The sequence below is a fragment of the Struthio camelus genome, chromosome 3, assembly GCF_040807025.1.
Source record: "Struthio camelus isolate bStrCam1 chromosome 3, bStrCam1.hap1, whole genome shotgun sequence".
NCBI classification, from domain to species: domain Eukaryota; kingdom Metazoa; phylum Chordata; class Aves; order Struthioniformes; family Struthionidae; genus Struthio; species Struthio camelus.
In genome coordinates, this window is record NC_090944.1 from 61096658 (window position 1) to 61117644 (window position 20987).

The 20987-nt window shown below is 39.6% G+C and overlaps 1 protein-coding gene across 4 annotated transcripts in view; it reads right to left on the reverse strand.

Moving 5' to 3' along the window:
• REV3L (REV3 like, DNA directed polymerase zeta catalytic subunit) overlaps positions 1-20987 on the reverse strand; it is a 128037-nt gene that overhangs the window by 81136 nt on the left and 25914 nt on the right. Inside the window, exon 1 of one of the 4 annotated variants that reach the window (XM_068938054.1) lies at positions 14202-14284. The exons of the other annotated variants lie outside the window; for them this stretch is intronic. Coding sequence (XP_068794155.1) covers positions 14202-14220 — 19 coding nt within the window. The 5' untranslated portion in view covers positions 14221-14284. Of the gene's footprint in view, positions 1-14201; positions 14285-20987 lie in introns of those variants that run through there. 4 annotated transcript variants of the gene reach the window in all.

Genomic DNA, 20987 nt, shown 5'->3' on the forward strand with positions numbered 1-20987 from the left:
CAACAGCCGCTCACAGCCATTCTCCCCTCCCCTCCATGTAGCCCTTATTCTCCCTGGCCGACTCTTTCATCCCTATTGGGACATGACAGGAGAAAAAGGCACAAATACAACCTACGCGGCCAGGGGAGCTTCTACCTTCCTCGCTCTCCCTTTGCGACAAAGTGCTCCCGAGGTCTCTCGGCATCAGCTCTCCGTCCCTCCTCCTGCCCAGCAGCAGAGACGCAACAGCATTAAACGGGGGGCGCAACAGCAGCGCGGGGAGACAGTGAGGGCACAGGCGGTTTGTGGACAACCGCTGTCGTTTCCTTGTGCCCTGGCTTCCTTACTGGTATATCCAAGAACTCACTCATCGGCTCCTGACCACGCACCAGGAATGGGATGGACGCCTACAACTCACACTCAGACTTGAGAATGAGTTACAACTTGGGGAGTTTCCTGAACCAGGCTAGACTTGAATCTGTGACCTTGAAGTGAAAAGCATACAATTTCGTAAACCGATAACAATAAAAAAATGCAAACAACAACAAGTCTTCCATAATCGGAACAGTTTCTCAGTTCGAGGGCTGTTTTTGTTTCAAGTATCAGGGAGTCAAGCTAGTATGTATTTTAGTTCTGTCCAGGTTCGTGATTAGTGCCGGTCGTTATACGGGTCTGGATTTATTTCCAGTTTAAAACACGCTTCAGTGATCAATTTGAATTGCTGTGAGATACATTTTAAGAGGAAAAAAGTTTAAAGTTAGCATTTTTTATTTCACTTTATGCCAATTTGTCCACAGTTTGTTTGTGTCTTGTTTTAAATGAGCAACTTGTAAAAAATACTGCAGTACTGGACTTCTACGGGCGTCAGTTTAAGGCACGGGGAAAAAAAATGTGTTTTTTCCTTTTTTGGTTTGTGTTGCCTGAATTGTGAAATCGATTTCTGGCAATTGATGCAGATGAAACATGACATATAACCTCGCCAGTGTTTTAGGATTTCTCTCTTTTAATATGTGACTCATTTGTAATTAAATCAATAACTGATCCAGTGCATGTTTGGCCCTTCCCCTTACCTTTTAAATATTTAATGCATTTTAAGAAGCTAAATTTCATCATCTCATTTTTAGATTCATATCTGTCTACACTGGTTGTAGGACTTCAATGTTTTCAACTTTGGATTAAAGCAATTCCATTTGGTATGTGCCTTAGCTAAATTTTACCTTAACCTTGTTCTCTTTAGAAAATAAGGCTCACATCTATAAGCATGTGCATGATTGGGGGGGGGGGGGGGAACGACTGTCTGCAGAAATGTTCAAGTAGATTTTCTTCATTTTGTTTTTTAACTGAAACCAGCAACTATTAAGTAAAAGGGAGAGACTTACCATCATTTTAATCAATCTAGGCAGCAAGGTCAGTTATTAATATTTTAAATTTTTTCACATGAGCAGGCTCCATGCATTTACAATGATTTCAACATTTCATTCTACTACTGTCAGGGCAAACTTACGTCCCGACAGAAATCTTTAAACGTCTAAAAGTTGTGTGAAAATATCTCAAACTGGGGATGCACCCATGGAAAAACAAGGAATAAAGCCTTAAAGTGCTATGTCTGTATTAGATCTGTATCCAAGTACAGGAATTTTCTGGTTATACCAATGAATTTTAGTTTATCAGCTGTTTTATAGGCATAATGCACTCCATACATGCCACAGATTACAGGCTTCTCCAGTGAGTCTTCAACGGCCAGTGGCATCAGGTGGGTTGAACGGCTTGTTTCTTTCAAGTGTACAGCCTGGTCTCACCACAAATATAAATTCAACTTATTCTATCATGCGAATCAAGTCACTCCAACTCCTTACCTTCTTCTCAGAAGGGAGAAGAAACTGCTCATTTTCCCCGCAACCAGAGTTTGCTCTTCTGCCCTTCGGTTTCCTGATGCCAATTACTAACTACACCGCTTTTCTATATTTGCTCAATTATTTCTCTGTGTTTGTTTGAAGTCAGTGAACAGACATAGTTCTTCTGATGAGCTGAATTTTCATTCTCCTTAGGGTCCATCTACTTTGTAATCTCAACGGACTCATCATCTTCAACTACCCTTCCCCCTCCTCTTGCCATCGTAATATCTGCCCTGTACTAGTAGTATTCTAGCCACAACTGCTTAAAGGTTTTAGGGAGAAAGGATCTCTTTATTAGGTTGACTTAATTAGAAGAAAGTGGACAAGATGCCGGGTGACAGGCTCCAAATCAAGGCTACATTCTGAACCTCTTTTAGAGCTTTTTTTTTTTTTAAGCTGCAGTTGTGTATCATTTATTGTCTTCTTGTGTAGTGAAAATAAGGTCACAACATTCATTTTAAAACTTTTTTAATTATAAGTAGTATCCATAAGTTTCAATTTTTGAAAGCTCATTTTCAGGTCCTACAGATAGGACACAAGCGCAGGACTTATTCAAACAAGTTACCAATTCAGACCAGTTCTCACATCCGATTCTTTGACAAAAGCAAGACAGAACAGATAGGGGCACATGACACAGATGGCAGCAAGTTCTGTTATACAAGGATATTCCTAATGGTTCTCTTTGTAGTAGTAAGACACCACCACCTCTGAGAATAATTTTGCATATTGCCTCAAAGCTGAATGTTTAATGGCTTCTCAGCCCTTGTGAAAGTTTTGCGGTACAAAAATTCTTCCCATTCCTCACTGGGGTGAGCATATGACCATCAGAAATTAAAAAGAGCATTCAGAACACATACCAGATCATTCAATATTCTAGTTATTAATGCACAAGTTGGGATACGGAAAAAAAACCAAATGACTTTCAACTTTTTAAATTTGTAGATCCCTACCTAAGATCCCTACTGCATATGCAGGTCTCTAGCCTTGTAACAATAGGCTTACTTTTCACGATTAGCTTTCGTGAATTTCTAATAACAGCAAAATGAAAGAACACGTCTCGAAAAACGTTGTGCTGGACTGTAGCTGAAGTTTCCACTGCAGATAAGGTAGCATAGGAGTGTGAACTGGGACATCTCAAACACTGGCCACTCTTTTTTAGCTAGTCTCAACTGTAACGCGTGTTCTCTGCTCTCAACTCACCATAAAACTCCAGAGCATGAATTCACTCCTCAAAGTAACAAGAACTTCTGCCCTCCGTCCGGCAAAGCGTTCATGACTTCACATTGGCCAATGATAAGAGTTTCACAGAAAAATTCTTAGCTTTAAATACTATAAATACACGTTGCTCATTAACCTCCCTTCCCCATAATAAGCAAAGCACTTCATTTTGTATTTTATTTGGGAAAGAGCTGGCATGCAGATAGCAAAACAATATCTAAAGGCAGTGCTTTAATGAACCAGGATGTAAATACTACCAATAACGAGGCAGTGTAACTTCACTGGTCATTAGGACTAGCAAGTACTGCTTTGGCCCCTACTTGATCTGGGGTCACTGTGACACCTACTGAATGGGGCTTATGAAAAGTTTTTATTCTTTCAAAAGAGAATCTCTCTCTTCAGCTGGACCTGGCCTGTACTATTTATACTCAATCTTCTCCACATTGGCACACCACTAGCCACCCAGTGATGGCAGCTGCAAGTCCATTAAAGAGCAAACAGGAGGACAGAGGCCCAGAGTCAGGATCACATGCAAGTTTTTGCACCTGTGAAATGCATGCCTCCAGAGCCCACAACAGCACAGCACCTTTCTACTGAGGGCTGGATGCATTGCTCTTTCTTCAGATATTTATCAGAGCTTCAGGTAGTGTCCAAAAGTGAAAGAAATTGCTCAATGGATGCTAGGACGAATCTATTCTCCAAGGTGAACTTTGTTTCCGAAAAGTCAACCCCATCAGTTTCCTCATCGATATTTAAACGCAATTTATACATTCATAATTTTGAAGTCATTATCTATGAGGAATTCTGCCCACTCTCAAACTATTTCAGGACAAGAAACTTATATTAGTCATGGATTGTGTACTTCAAATACTAAAATAGTAAGAATAACAGGGAAAAAGAGAAACTAAATATGAACTAAAAAAAAAAAATTATGGCAAAGGAACAGATGGAATAAACAGCTTTATATGACAGGAAATTTTCTGTCCCCCTATTGCGGGGGAAGTCATTTAATGAACTGAGTGTGTATTGATCTGTGCAGTGGTAGCAGAACCACTACTTTCTGTACCAGGTCACCAATAAATTTGAGTTTTCTTCCCCACAGCTCTACTTGGGATTGACTTTGAAATAAAGGCATTTTTTTCCTCCCCAGATTTAATTAACAGATAATTAATAACTGTCTAAACCTCTACAGTGCCTCTATTGAATTTTTTATGTATGTACAGGGAGAAGTTAGAGTTTTAGTGGGATCTGTTATTTGCCTGAACACCTACTGAGGCTAAATTCCCTCCTTCTACCCTCCAATGTGATATTGTAACTACACCCAGATAAGAATTTCTGACAAGTGTACAGATCTATCTCCATTAACTTTATGAATCTAGATGTTTGTTACCTGTAAATTCTCAAAATCAGTTCTCCATCTTTTTACAAGAATAGCTATGAACTCTTGTTCTTTTGGTAACGTTTAAAAAAAAGTCTTCACTTTAATGGCTGACAAATGAGACAGAAAAAACTACCCTGAATTTTAGTTAAAGTACGTTCACCGCAAAGCAAAATCACAAACTGTCAGCATAAATAAAGCTATAGTTAAGATGACAACCTAAACTTACCGTGTCTACACTCAGAATCCTTTCAAGTTATGCAAGTCAACTCATTAATAATGCTTTTATAGCTAACACTTGATTATTCAAGTTAAATTTAAAAACTGATATATCCATTTCATTTGCAGTTATTTAACAGTTTTTGCTGAACTGAAATACCCTTTTATAGTTCAATTAAAAAAAAAAAAAAAGTGTACCAAAGAAAGCTTCCTTCTATTACCTCCTGTCCCCTTCCCCTGCACTACTTTTACATGCAAAAACTAAAACAGAAAATACCACAGCGTTCAATTGACTGAAGAGTCAAATTGCCACCTAACTCCAGGGAAACCTTATAAAACATACACACTGAGTACTTTTTATTTTTCTTTCTGCCAAGAAAGCAAGCAAGCCACTGCTGATCTAAGGCTCCTATTAAGCTAGCAGCTGTCAAATTACATGGGTTTATGCAGTTATTCGCTTTGATCCTTGTTAGTATCAACTCATTTACCACGATATTTGGTTATATTACAATTTTTATTTACAGCCCATATTACTGAACATCTTACCCTACTAGTGTAAGAACAGACCCATTTGCTCCCATCGTTTGAGTAAAAGCATCAAATTGCACCAAATGTTGTGGTGTTAAGAGTCTGAAGGCCAAACTGCAGTAATAACAACCACAGTTTGCACTAAGCCATTACAGATTCTAGTGGATTCCTTCCAAAAGGGCCAGCCACAAGAAGAAAACAGACCTACCCATGAGGATCTCAGACCACACAGACTCACCAATTAACATAAATAAATTAAAAGCTTGGCTTGAGAAAAGGTTCAGAAATATCAATTTTATGCTTCTGCTTCTTTTCAGAGGTACAGACAGAAGCAAACTTGCACACTGGAACAGCAACCCCCTACAGTGACCAGCAGATGTTATTTTTAGGTCTGCTCATCAGTTGCTTTACGTTTGTAGAACCGAGGAAAGCAGTACTCCACAGCGGGTTCCACGGGGGGTTCTGCCGAGGAGGCATAAAGTTCACACTCTCACTCTCCTCAGAATTTCCTGATGCAAAACGGGGTGCCTGGTAGTGTTTCCCAGAGGTTTCGGCTGGGACGCTTACCTTTCCTTACCAAGGAAAACATTTCATGCTGGGGCCTCATTAACGGATCTGCTGTGCGTGTGCATACAGCCTTTTTGTACGTGAGCAGTACCTCTGCTGCCCCAATCAACGAAACGAACACAGCGCACGTGTAAACGCTAAAATTGGTGGCGACAATGGGAAACCAGCCAGAAAGAAACAGCTGCCCAATTTCTCTAGCCCATCCTCTCCTAAAGAGTTGGGTCTTGCACTGGTTGAATTATCTGCAGGTCACAGATCAAGCAGCCCAGTATATGACTTCTAGGGGTTGCTGAGTAAACATATAGAAATCCAGAAGTAAGGCTGCAACTTATTTACAAGTTGTTTGCAGCCCCAGGTAGCACTGAATGAAATGCGGAATGAACATGAAAAGTGTGGCTATAGCATAAAAAAGAGGGAACACACAAAACCATGAGATATTGTAGGATACTCGGCTTGCAGACTAGTTCCTATGAGGAGAAAAGAAGAAAGAGACCAACAGCCAGACTAATGACGAATCAATACTTCAAAAATAATATGGATTTAATGGCTTATAGAAAGAGAACTTCCCCTCCATCAGCCCACACTTCCAAAAGAGTGGCATGAATATTACGAAAGTATTAAAATCGAATAGACAATTTTGCACACTTGCAACCCACAAGACAGACTAAGAAAGTAGATCTGCTAATTTTTGAAAATGGCAGCCAGGTGCATTACTGTTAGTAACATATACCAAGCATAACCCCTGCCCTACTTCGACTGTTTCAAGTGACGAAGAAAGAAACATAGTACTCCAGACAAACAATGTCAATACAATTAGAAGAGAATTGAAGCCAGTATGATAGAGGAACTGCAAAGTTACTTAACTCTGCTTCTTAAGAAAGAGTAAGAACTGATGTTTTCCGACAGCAAGAATGCTCAGCCATACAAGATGATCAGGTATAGATAAGATGTACTGCAATATATGTTCATACAGATTATAACAAGCTACAGAATCTGAGGATTGTTATCCCAGTGCCCTCAGAGAATTCTTTCATAACTTGAAAATAAAATTGTTTTTTTCTTACAACTGCTAAAAAAAAAAAAACTGAGTCAAGACAAAATTAGACAAATTCCAATCCAAAATAAAAATGTGAAATGGCATTGCCCAGTTCAGAAATAGAGTTTGCAAGCACATTCCTGTACTTTACTCAATCATAAGGATTCACTACAGTTCTTACATCAAGTCTGTGTATATGCTGCAGGAGGAGAAGACAGAAGTCCATCTGTTCTGGATTGAATCCCACACATACGGGACTAAACGTTGGCTCATCCTCGAGGAATGGGAGACTTGATGCACTTACTGCCTCCAGTTATCTCCTCCAAAAGACTTCCACTCTCACAGCAGAATGTCGGAACAAATCATGCGGATGATCCTAAGCCACTGCAGTTTATAGCCTAGAAAATTAAAGTAAACTGGAATCTACCGAGTCCCTAAGTCAATACTGAGGAATTCACAAACAAAAATCAATTCCTCCTCTAGCCGTTGAAGAGCTCTCTTTCAATACACGACCGGTTCACTCTTCTCCCTTTAAAATATGCCATGAGTAAGAAAAGGGTGACAGATTTTACTTATCAGCCTAGTGGCTAGAGGCTTCCAAAAGAAATTACACACTAGGTTGTAGGATCTGTTCTACCTATGAATAGCCAAACCCACAGCTTTCCCATTAGAGACTGACCTAACCGTAAGGCTCTAGGCAAAGCTGTTTAGCCCCCAGTTTGTGCCACCACGCAGAAAGGAACGCAAGGCTCCTACAGCGAGAATAAGAGCTGGAGTCTGCAACTCGGGGACATTTCAGCCTCCGTTCTTAGTACTGTTCAGGCATTACATAGGATGATTCTGAAATATTAAATTCCTGCACCTGAGATTTCTAATAATGAATCAGAGCATGTCTTACAGTTGTGATACAATTTAATTTTTTTATACATATTACTCAAAGCCGTTTAGCTCCCAGCCTACAGTGCTTAATTTACAAACTGACTATGCAACTCAAATTGAAGTTAAACGTGACAAACTGGAAATACTTCAAAGAGATACGATCTCATTTCATATCTAGAAAACAAAGTCTAGATGAAGTAAGGCTTTAGAAAAAAAAAAAACTTAATATTGGTCTAGGTGCAAGTGTATTTCACTGTGGTATTTCTTCCACAGAATGAGACGATGCCAGTATTATAAGCAAAGCAGAGTCACAGGGAAAAACTGCAGTGAATACAATCCTATATGTAAAGGAGTAATTAAAAAAAAAAAAAAAGATGTAGAAGATGGGAGAGCAAGGGCTTTTAATACATTGCAAACTTACAAAAAGTACTTTTAAGTGCAGTTTTGTAAAGTGGCAGGACTAATTAAACACATATTATAGTAGTGGAAGAATGTATTTGAATGTACCAAGCTTGCCATTGCAGGATGCAGAAAAATGTAGCAAGGGATTTGCTTCCTTTAACTGTGAAGCAAAGTTGCATTAGAAACCAGGAGACATGATGCTTTCATCTTTAGGAGATTAGCAGGTATTTTCAAATCACAACTGAACTATCCTCAGATGGGAAAGGAAAAGAAACGGAAAAGAAACGGAAAAGAAAGATCTGGAAAACAAACTGTGAACGATGATGACTGCAGAGAGTTGGGAGAAGCAACAATCCTATTGGGGAAAAAAATTTTTTTTTAAAAATCCCCTAAATTTACTAGTGATACAAATACTAGAACCCAATTCCAAAGTAAATTTCTTTCCCACAAGAAGTTGCCGTATCATACACAACTGCACTTAGTATTTCTCTAGGAAGAGTGCGAACGTGAAGCTGTAACAGGAGTACTTACTCCAACCTGACTGCTAGGTAGACACAAACATGAGCGTTTCCTGCTCAGTTTAGACGGTGCTTTAAATTTCAGCCACCTCACTCACTAGAGTGAGCTTGTCAATACACTGATCATTGCATACCACTCAAAAGTGAGCTATTATAAATGGGCAGGATTCAACTACTTTACACTGGTAATACAGCCTATGAAATGAAACTCACCATTCTTTGCCTCTCTCAGAAAACAAATTAATCACATACATGAATTCAGACAAACGTTTGGTAATGTTGCAATGAAGATGAATCCCTTCCCCAGCATAACTTGGGAACGTCTTTCGCTCTGAAAACGTTTGCTATGGCATTCAAAAACATATAGCCTAATCTTTTAACGTCAGAGAGTTTTTACATAGAACATTACATTTGTGTAACTTCAGTGACAAAGGGAAAACTCTTAACCTTTCCCCAGAGTCCTGAATCAAATTAGCTTCCCCCCCCCCCTTCTGAGGGGTGAGAAGACACCGGATACTGAAGAAAGAAAAAATAAATAAAGGATCTTGAATGAACAAGATATCCTCAAAACGAAACCAAGAACAGAGCCTGAAGACCATATTTTATATATAGTGGTACAAATTTATGTCAAGACTTTCAGTTTTTCCCTGGCACACATGAAAACACTTATTTTAGTAACACTTCAGTAAAAGGGATAGAAAAATCATGTTTAATTAAATTTGCTTGAATCTAAACGGAGCATTTGGCTAGAGACTTGCCACACTGTAATTCTTCAGTCAGTAATGCCCCTTACAACATGTAATATTGCTACTCTCATGAAAAGAATGAGAAAATAAAAGTTTATCCTTTAGGAAAATGAAGGTCTGTGATTCATTACAGCTAGATTATTCCTCACTCTTCATGTAGAGATCCTTAGAGGAGAAAGGCCGAGTTTTCAATTGCAAATTAAAATTAGAAATTTCTATTGCTGGGCACATACTGAAGTAATAGCTAGTTTAGAATCAAGAGATGAGTTCAGTTTCCACCTAGGGAGACTTCACCTATGGTAAGTAACTTGCCATAGGCCAGGTAACAGAACTTTCAGCACATCTTTCGGGTATGAAAGGATAAACACACAAAAAGAACACTCGAAGGCAAAAAGATGGGTTCTAGGAGCACGCAAGCTCAAGGAAGACGCAGGACAAAGTGTCTAAATGAGCAGCAGTGCCCTAGACAGGATATTGCCACAGGTCTGCCTCAGCAAGCCATCAGGAAAGGAAAACAAACTTTCATGAGCAATCTGTAGGCCTAGACTCTCACTACTGAACGCGCTCTTCTGAGAGTAACAGACCCTCCTGTATTGTTTTTTCTACCTCACGCTCACTCCTGAAATTATTTCTGCCTTTCTTCAATGATTACTTTTGCGTAAGCCAAATCAAAACAGCTGGACCATATGAAAAACACACAACCTCATTCTTCCAGCCGCAGAATGGCTTGATGTGGCAAGCAAAGCATACCAACAGATGCGTTCTTCCACTTGAACTACCAACTACCTCTAACTACCTTGAACTACGAGGAACTTTCCTGAATCCTTACAGCAACGTTAGAAAACGATCTAGTCTCCAATTTTGGAAGTTCCACTGATAAATCTAACAGCTCATAGGAAATAAAGACACATCCATCAGAATGGATTAGTTGTTACCCACCATTACCACCAAGCAAAGCAACTGCAAGTCTTCAAGACTCATCCATATACTGAATACTGTAATGAGCGTACATTGAATTCCAGACCTTGGAGACAAGAGAGGAAGGCTGGAGAAAGGAAGACTCTCCCTTGGAGGAAGAGGATCAGGTTAGAGATCTTTTGTCCAAACTCGACATCCATAAATCCATGGGCCCCAATGGGATGCACCCACGAGTGCTGAGGCAGCTGGCGGATGTTATCGCTAGGCCACTCTCCATCATCTTGGAAAGGTCCTGGAGATCAGGGGAGGTGCCTGAGGACTGGAAGAAAGCCAATGTCACCCCAGTCTTCAAAAAGGGCAAGAAGGAGGAGCCAGGGAACTACAGGCCTGTCAGCCTCCCCTCCATCCCGGGAAAGGTGATGGAACAGCTCCTCCTGGAGGTCCTCACTAAGCATCTGGAGGACAAGAAGGTGATCAGGAGTAGTCAGCATGGATTCACCAAAGGGAAATCATGCTTGACCAACCTGATAGCCTTCTATGATGGGATGACTGGCTGGGTAGATGAGGGCAGAGCAGTGGATGTTGTCTCCCTGGACTTCAGCAAGGCTTTGGACACTGTCTCCCATCACATCCTCCCAGGTAAGCTCAGGAAGTGTGGGTTGGATGAGTGGACGGTGAGGTGGCTTGAGAACTGGCTGGATGGCCGAGCTCAGAGGGTTGTGGTGAATGGCGCAGAGTCAAGTTGGAGGCCTGTGGCTAGTGGTGTCCCCCAGGGGTCAGTCCTGGGTCCAGTCTTGTTCAATGTATTCCTCAGTGACCTGGAGGAAGGGACAGAGTGCACCCTCAGCAAGTTTGCAGATGATACTAAACTGGGGGGAGAGGCTAACACACCAGAAGACTGTGCTGCCCTTCAGAGGGACCTGGACAGGCTGGAGAGGTGGGCGGAGAGGAACCTCCTGAAGTTCAACAAAGGCAAGTGCAAGGTCCTGCACCTAGGCAGGAAGAACCCTAGGCACCAGGACAGGCTGGGGGTTGACCTGCTGGAAAGGAGCTCTGCCGAGAAGGACCTGGGAGTGCTGGTGGACAACAAGTTAAACATGAGCCAGCAGTGTGCCCTTGTGGCCAAGAAGGCCAATGGTCTCCTGGGGTGCATTAGGCAGAGTGTTGCCAGCAGGTGGAGGGAGGTGATCCTGCCCCTCTACTCAGCCCTGGTGAAGCCTCACCTGGAGTACTGTGTCCCGTTCTGAGCTCCCCACTACAAGAGAGACATGGCACTCCTGGAGGGAGTCCAGCGGAGGGCTACCAAGACGATTAGAGGGCTGGAGCACCTCTCCTATGAAGAAAGACTGCAAGAGCTGGGCCTGTTGAGCCTGGAGAAGAGAAGATTGAGAGGGGATCTCATCAACGTGTACAAGTATCTGAAGGGGGAGTGTCAAGAGGATGAGGCCAGCCTCTTCTCCGTGGTGCCCAGCGACAGGACGAGAGGCAACGGGCAGAAACTGAACCACAGGAAGTTCCATCTGAACCTGAGGAAAAACTTCTTCACCGTGAGGGTGACTGAGCATTGGAACAGGTTGCCCAGAGAGGTAGTGGAGACTCCTTCCCTGGAGATATTCAAAACCCGCCTGGATGTGATCCTGGGCAATATGCTCTAGAGGACCCTGCTTGAGCAGGGAGGTTGGACGAGATGATCTCCAGAGGTCCCTTCCAACCTAAACGATTCTGTGATTCTGCCAATCACAACCCCCTTCCTTTTCTCACAGACAAACGTTTGTGTTTAACTGGAAGAAAAACAGATCTTTTCTCATCTAGACAGCTAGCTAGAAAATAAATATATATAAAAATAAAAATACTTATGTGCGTATATTCCAATACACAAACGCTCCTCTCTGTTACTCTGAATTGCAGGCAAAAAATTTGACATTAATTGTGATAAAGTTAACAGTGTTTTTGTCAATGTTATCCTCTATAGACACTTTCCAGCAATGCTGAATATTTATAAATTTATTAACATTGTCAAACTTGTGTAATTCCAGAGAAATGATACACCATAGAGTACAGACACTCTTATGAGTTAAATTTGTTTACATTAACCTAAACAAATGATATCTCATGCTGCTCACTCTCTCTTCCCATATTCTTCTAATAGAAGTAACTAATCTTATTAGTATTTCTTGGAGATTTTTGTGCTCTTAAATTTTCAACTCTCAGGTAACTGCCTCATGTCAACTTATTGCTCTAGCTGATGAGGACTAAGCAACTTGCTCCACAAAAATCAAATGCTCTTTTTAGGATACCCATAGGCAAACTTGAGATACATGATGTTCCGTGCATATTATGCAAAGGCATATTATGCATAGCCTTTAATGAAATAAAAAGTTCTAAAATCTTGTGTATGTTCTCAGCCTACCATTTTTGGACAAGGAGCAACTTACTTAAGGAATAATCATTTATGTTAGACACCTTATCATAAATTCCTAAATAAGCTTTCAAAAGAATTTCACAGCGTGTGACGGTAATAATAGGGAACTGAACTTCATGACCCAGAAAGGAACTACGTTTTAATATCTTACTAACTGGTTAAAGACATGAGCTCCTGGCTGTCAGTCTCTGGAGTGTGCAAACTATTTCAGAGGGTGTGGAATAGGTCTACTGCTAGTGGATTTATACCTGCTACATAGCTGTCTACAACTTCACCTGAAAATTTCAGAGGCTGTTAAAAATTCAAGGTCTCCAATTTTAACTCTTACTCACCACAGTAGAAGTTCCAGTAAATCCATATTAACAACAAACAAAAACACACAACCACACAACCATACAACCTTTCAGTGCCATATATAACCACAAACTTTCCGTAAATTAGTTATATTGCTAAAACTTACATTGTTAAATTATATTATTAATTGGGCAATTTTACACCAGAAAAGTACTTAATGTGGGAGAAACTATTATCCTTTAGGAGCAACTATTTTAAAAATATAAATAATGAAAGGTATGCCTGCTCTTGAGTTTTCCAAGAAAGACCAAGGTGCACAACATTCAAGACATTTGCAAGCATGGGGAAAAAAGCCACAGTGAGCTGAGAGGGTGACAAAACGTTCTAATCCATTGTAGCTTTTCAAAAAGATGCTGTAAAATGAGACTACACAAACTTCAAATATTCATTCCCCTCTGCCCCAACCCTCCTGCTTTTATGACCCTACAACCAGTTACACTGGGGAAATGACTTTCAGCTGATATTGCTACATTAGCCTTTGGTTTGTTATGGACCAATCCCCAACCAAATTCAATTCCATTGAGCTGTTACAGAGGGAGCAACTCCACAGATGATTTACAGAAGCTGTTTTCTTGAAAGCTGGTGGTCTGAATTCATCTTATAGGAGTGTAAATCCTGAGCAATTCCATAGTTCGTATCACAAAGAAAAAAAACCAAACAAACATAGTACGATTCTCTCCTACCCCCTCCTTTTTCCACAGGTCATTTTTAATCTCTGTTGCTCTAGTTTGACAGCTGCTCAATAACTAACTATTATTGCGCTCATCTTCAACAGACATTCAGGATTAACTGTTGCAAAATATATTCTAAAGCTCAGGTGAGAGGATTGTTCAAGTGTAAGAAATAATGGTTTTAAACAGTAGAAATAAAAGTAGCATTAGAAATAACTCAAGATTTTAAGATACAGTATTTTTTCACATATTTTTTGTTTTGATGAAAGATTTCTCCTTCTCCTTTACTCCACAATAACGTGGTGTACACAAATCACACTACAGTAAACTTCTCCTTTTGCTGGCCATCCGTTTATCAGGTAGCCTGTTTGTTAGTCAAAAGACACGGCACAGGAATAATAAGAAAAAGTCACACAAGAAGTCGTCCCAGAAAAGTCAAAAATAAATGCAACGGGCTCTTTGCAGACTTACTCTCTTCCCACAGATCCATCCATGGTATTTTGGAGGAATGTGCGTCGTATCTTTTTGCCTTCTGCTAGGACCGCAGCCTTCAGAACTGCGGCCACACCCTCAGCTGCAGTTCCTGACAGGCTGCTTCTCCATTCCAGGTAAACAAAAACCTTAACATCCACTGAAGTCAATAGAAGCTAAATGCATGCACAGCATCTGTCACTCTTCAAATGTAATCTTGTTATGCTTTCTTCTCTTCTTTTATATATTACAAAATATGTAAATGCATGCTCTTTCAGTAATACAGCTGGCGTTACTATTTTATTCTGCGCGTTTTGCAATACTATTAAATATCTTACTTCCTATTTTGGTTTCTTTTGTAATATGCTACTTCACTTCCTCCTCTCGAATTAGGCATCCATCCCTCTTTTCATCTTCGGTAAAGTCTGCTGTCTCTTGGCAGCACTTGAAGGGTTTCATGGCTTTTTGCCTGCTCCAGCCTGCCTTTCTGCAAAGAATGCCCCGTCTTTGCAGCACTCTTAATCTTAGACTTGTTTCGGTCAGTAACTGATAACACACACACTGCTCTAGTTCTTCACATAATTAGAACTGCAAGGCCTTTTTCTATCTCAGCGCTGAAGTTTTAAACGTTTTAACGCTGTACAGAAAGCATGCATCCAAAGCCTGCTTGCCTTATACAGATTGTTTCACGTGGTTGCGTTGCATTTACTCAATAACCCTCAGAGTGCCTGTGAAGACTATATAGACGGCATGTTTCATTTGCCGAGACAAGCTACTTTTAGCAATGCCTCTACTCTCAGAAATACTTTTAAGAAGCGTTATTCAGAAACATCTGTCATGGATGTAACATCACCCAATTCAGATACTCCTATTTTTCAGGGTTGCCTCACTGGCAATTAAATTTAAAATACTGAAATCCTATACGCAGCACAACTCAAATTACCGACCACCTTTCTGCACAGAAAACAAAAGCTCTCCCTCACATATAATTGAGAGGGACAAGGGGAGAAAGACAGCTAACAATCTAGCTTTACTTTTTAAACTAATCCAATAAGTGCTGGAGAGAGCACCCTCCACCAGGTTCCCACTCTTGCTTTGTTCAGATTTCTTTCCCCTCTCCCCTCACTTACACCTTTTTCCAACCCAGTGACAGGAGTGATATATAGGCAGTACATTAAAACACTGGCCCTTAAAATTAGCCTTGATGAAAATGGCCTTTTCACATTCGACCTTAATTTTAAGACAAAAGCTGTAACTTTTGATAATGTTCTAGAAGCGTGTGACAAACTTCTTCCAGCACTGATATGCTGTCAGAAAGGACATTTAATTTTCATTAACAGTCCAAAGCTTTTTATAAAAATGTAATTCTGTTAACGCTTTAAGAGATGTCCTGTTCTTTTAAGGGTCAGAATACTAAGCTTTAGAAGTTATCATGTTCCCCCCTAGCTCCCAGTGTTTTGAGCGGTCCAAAGAAAACCGAAATCAGAAAGGCAGAGAAGTACTAGAGTATACGTATTTTGGGTATATCCGCATAATTCAAGTTCTTGAAAGGTCAACGTGGAATAAACTCCTGCACTCAACTAGCTCACTAGAAAGTGCATTCAAATCTTAACAGCGCAGATGCATCTGCACCTACTGAAAGACTCTTGTTACCGCTATAATCACTGGCGGTTTAACAGTCAGTGTACCCACACATTTACAATAGCAGCTACACGGATAATCGCACTACTTTTAAGCGCTACTATATAAGGAAACCGTTCATGTATTTAACTTTCTTTCATATAGCATCTCGTTCATAGAAAAATTAACGGGGAAAAGCCTGGATAACTGTAGGAACAACTAGAAAAGAGAAGCTATACTTTGTGATCCATTGGCACACTGCAGATTTCCAACAAAATGCTGTAACAATTATTGCAAAAATGCTAATTTGCAAATATCCTAATCTTTGGATAAGACTCTAATAAGCCAGTATAAGAAAAAAATCTACTTCGATTTCTAATTTTAAGATGTATGGCATGTTACATATTTTTAAGTCAAATAAGTTTTCATGTGTTCTAGTTCTTAAAATCACAAGTCATCAAAATGACTAGGACAACTGGACTATTTTTTTCTGAGCTGCATTTGTCTAATACCAGCACTAGCGACTGAAACAACACGTAACAGATTCTAGGGCCAATGAATTAGAAAACACTAGACTATCATGGTAACATACAGTAACATTGACTTTTGATGCTCGATTTATCATTTCCTAAAATATGTGATTACAGCATTCAAATATTCTGCATATTCTGCAATTACCTAAGAGTTTTACAGTCTCCTGCTGTACAACAATACAGTTACAAAGACCTCTCGTTATAAAGAGCATGCTTCATTTTTGATCCGTAAGCAGTCCCACAGAAGTCAGTGATGCAGAAAGAGAGGCACGTGCAGAAATTTTTTCAGAATTAAGGACATCCTGTTGGAATAGGATGCTGTCAAACTTAGCCACATGATTTTTATATCAGAGTGCTTCAGTTTAGCTTTCTGCTCAAGATTTACTGTATGTAAAGCGAACACACGTATGTGGCTACTCCAGTCTGCAACATATTCAACAAAGTCTAAAACTACACAAAGCCAAATATGGCCACCTTGCCAGTACATACTTGAAGTAAAACCTTTCTTTTAAAAACAAAATCTGAGAAATAAGAGGGATTTCTTCTATGGTCTTGCCTATGAGTGTTAATAAAGCATGTACCAAGAGGTGAATAACTGCAACCAAATACCAAGACGCCCCTCCTCCTGGGTTTGCAACAGCCCTACTGCTAGCATCCAGCTAGCACAGAAAACTGCGTGTAGTGGGGGGCAAAAAAGTCTCAGAGAAAACAGGAAACAGGAGTCAGAGAATGACAAGAAAAATAGACAAGGGCAGTCTGGCAGACGATAATCACTGATATCAAACCAAATTTCGCTGGCAACTCAAGCAGCCGATCTTCTGACAGAAATGTTAGTCAGTGCCAGAACTAAAGGGCTCGTGTCACACGTGTGTGTGTGTCTGTGTGTGCGCATATATATATATGTATATGTGTGTGTGTGTATGTATGTATATGTGAGATACAGTTTAATTGTTCAACTGACCGATTCTTTCACAGAGCCTTCGCTTCACAGGAGAGGTCTGGGTCTAGAAATAAGTCAGAACTACATGCCGAAGGAGTTACCTGCATAACGCGTATCTCATTTGTCACAGTAGTTAGACATTTGTGCAAACAAAGCAGGTACCAACAAATACAGAAAGACTGATTTTATGGTTGAAGGAGATGAATATCATTCTGAAAAGCAAATACTATTCCTGCCTTTCTCTTGGAATTTTTATTGTGATGCTGAATAAGTCATGAACAAAAAAGGGCACAAGCAGCCTTTTTACACTCTAAGATAGTTAGAAAATGATTTGCAAAACTAAGTACAGAAGTGTTTGTATGATTAAATTATTAAGCACTGTAATATCACAAAAACGTAAACTCTAATGCTTTAGTGCTGAAACCCCCACGAAATTAAGAGATTTGAAATCTAGTATCTTCATTTTGGAATCTCAGTTCTTCATGTACAAGATGGAGATAATATCATTACCTCAGCTCTGACTTGCAGATAACTTCACAAAAATTTGTAAATATGGCAATATTACAGGAAAAATCCCTCAAAGTGAATAATGTTTTACTTGGGATAAGTTTTTGACTGTGGATAATAAATAAGATTATGCCTAACAGCTGAGTAATTGGATAACAAGTCACTAAGCACCATGCACCATAATTGGCAGACAGAATGTGGAAAAATAGCATTTGATCACATTATTGAAAACGATCCTAATGCTTTCACACAAGGGAAAAGATTTCTGGCAGTCCTTCACATTTTTAGTGACTGCAGCCCTCATGTTCTTCTGACAAAGAATTTGTACGCGACACGCCGGTAAACAGAGACTGCAGGACTCCTAGACCTCCTACAGAAGATGAGGAAGAGACAAGACAGAAAAAGCTAGTTAAAACACAATTCGATAACTCTGACAGTGAACAATCAACTTGAATTGGCCAGTAGATGCCACTGGACAAACCTTGCTGAGCTAGTTCAAGAGCCAAAGTAGCTCGCTCCTTCCTCAGCACGTACGAGGACTAAAAGTCTTTATTATCAAAATCTACCTTGGTATTTCCAAGGGTCCACACGTTCATCCTTCTCCTTTGTTGCCTAGGTGTAGCTGATCTTTAAGGTTAAGCTACTATGCTAATTTACAAAATTTAGATTAGAGGTTTAAAGAAGCAAGCCAATTAACGGTAAGCTGTTAAATAATGGAAGAGTTTGAAACAGGTAAAAGCTGCAGGTGTTCAAGTTCAAGGCATCAGTTTACTGAAGTTCAAGATTGCTGGTAAAGTCATAACATTCTTCTAGAAGACAGCTCTATGTTACTAGAGCATACAGAAAAAGGCAGCCATGAATGGTATCGTGACAAGCATGCTTTGCTAGGATAAGGATGCACATTTCACTTCCGAGAACAACCACCAACTACGTATCACAGATTGAGTGACGCTAAGCTCAGCTTCGGCACAACCGATACCCCTTTAATCTTCTCAGTCATAGTTAGCGCAGGCCAAAAAGAGGGAACCAGACACTGGGTTCAGCTGTTCCTGTGCATTATCTGTCCTTGTGAATCCATACTTCTTGATACGATCCCAGCTGTGTACGAGCAACATAAAAGCAGGAATCACCTCCTTGCTGGAATGGATAACGCATTAGATTCCTCTATGAACTGTAATCTAAAAACAGTTTTGTAACAGCAATACTTGGAGAAGTACTGCTTCTTTAGCATCCGTGTGCATCAACAAGCATATCAAAAAGAGGAAAAGCTATTAATGCAGTTGCTTGCACATACTACAACTGGATGACTAAGGATTTACTGTTCATACCAACATATCAAAAGCCACATTATAAAAATACATAGATCCATTTGAGTTAGAGGTAAAATGCTTGCTCTTTGGTTACTTCTTCCAAATCAAAATGTCAGATTTATTCAAAATACAGCCTCTGATCATACTGCTAAAATACTAAGCTTCTAACTTATTAAACTTATTAAATTCTAACTTATTAAATTTTAAAGAAGCACCACTTGAACCTAGAACGTAGTAAAACGTCAACTTGGACATTTGATTTTTCAAATGATGGTAAACTTTGACTGGAAACACTATTTTTCCCCCTTTAACATTGACAACATTAAGAAAGAAATGAAATAACACACAGCTATACAAAACCAGAGTGCTACACCTGCTATCTCTCCTCTTTCTTACTTATTTTTTTGCCCTTTTATTCCTCTAGGAGATGTGAAGAAAGAAAAAAAGCAAAGTATAGCAGAAGAAAAAAACAAACAAACAAAAAAGTTTCTCTGCTCCAAGAATTTCAGCACAGAATCTCCTCCCAGTGTTTATACAGAGAGGAGATATGACATAAAAAGATCATTTGTTAGAAAAAGCAGTGTGACTGCATATCAGAGACAATAATCAGATAAAAATTAAGCTGCCTGGGCTATCTGCTCTCCTTGCCCCCTTTCTGCTCTCTGCTTTTGAGACTGTACAGCCATTTGGACAGCTGCACTATGAACTGAGCTGGAAAACTGATGTGGCTGAAAATTCATCCTGCAAGAAGAGATCACTTTTTTCAATATATCAGTTCCCCAAATCCAGTGCACTATAACTGCAGAAATTATGGTGCCAGCACAAACAGAAAAAGCTGCACAGAGAATGAAAGCGCAGTTGTGGGCAGTTCTTGCTTCATACAGTATCAATGCCAGCTTATAGGCAGCTCAAGAAGCATTCAAACTACAACCTAACTGTTAGTTACTTTAAAAGCAAAGGAAAGCACTCCTACGCTGCCACATTCGTAAAAGTGGCAAAGAACAGTCAGACCAGAGGTATACCCATATACCTTTTATGCTTTTACGATTTTACTAAGAGATAAAAAGTAGTATTTTCTGCAAATATAACGGACTGCTAAAATGCCAGTTAACTGCTACAAAATATTTGATCAAACCATCTTATCTGAGGTCAGTCTTTCATCAGCAATTCACAGAAAACTTAAAGCAGTTTTAAAAAACAACCACCACCACCTCTAGACACCCCTTGCTTTTAAAGCAACCTGGTTGGCCAGTATCTCACAATAGTTTTGGTAAATATACTGACAAAGCAAGTAACTTCCAAAGACTAATAAAAAGAAAACACAGAAAGAATCCCTTTCTAAGGCATGAATCCTATTATTCTTGTCACTTATACACAGCATAAGATGACTTGAGGTTCATGGAGGGTGGAAGAGCTATATATTGTAGAGTGCAAAGGAAAACAAATGTCTCTATAAGCAGTGCAATTATATCAAAGGTAACGTAACTGGACTGGAGTTAGCACACTGGCTACTGAATGGGAAACTCATGTTTTCACCTTAAAATAATTGCACGTGTGATTTTGTTCATAATCAAGAAATATACCAGTAAAGCTCTATATATTTTGCAGTTACTTATCAGATAATATAAACAGAAAAAAATAAATTACCAATGTGAAATCATGTGTTCATACTTTAAGGCTAGAGGATCATATTAAAAACAAAGTCAGTACAGTTTAAAGTACATCACATTAAAATATTTACTGAACAAACACCTATGGGTCTGAAAACAGCCACAACTCCCAAACTGATTTAAAAGTGTGTATGTATATATATATATATATATATAAACAAAAAATCCACCACACACAAAAAGAATAAATATGACAACAATTTCAT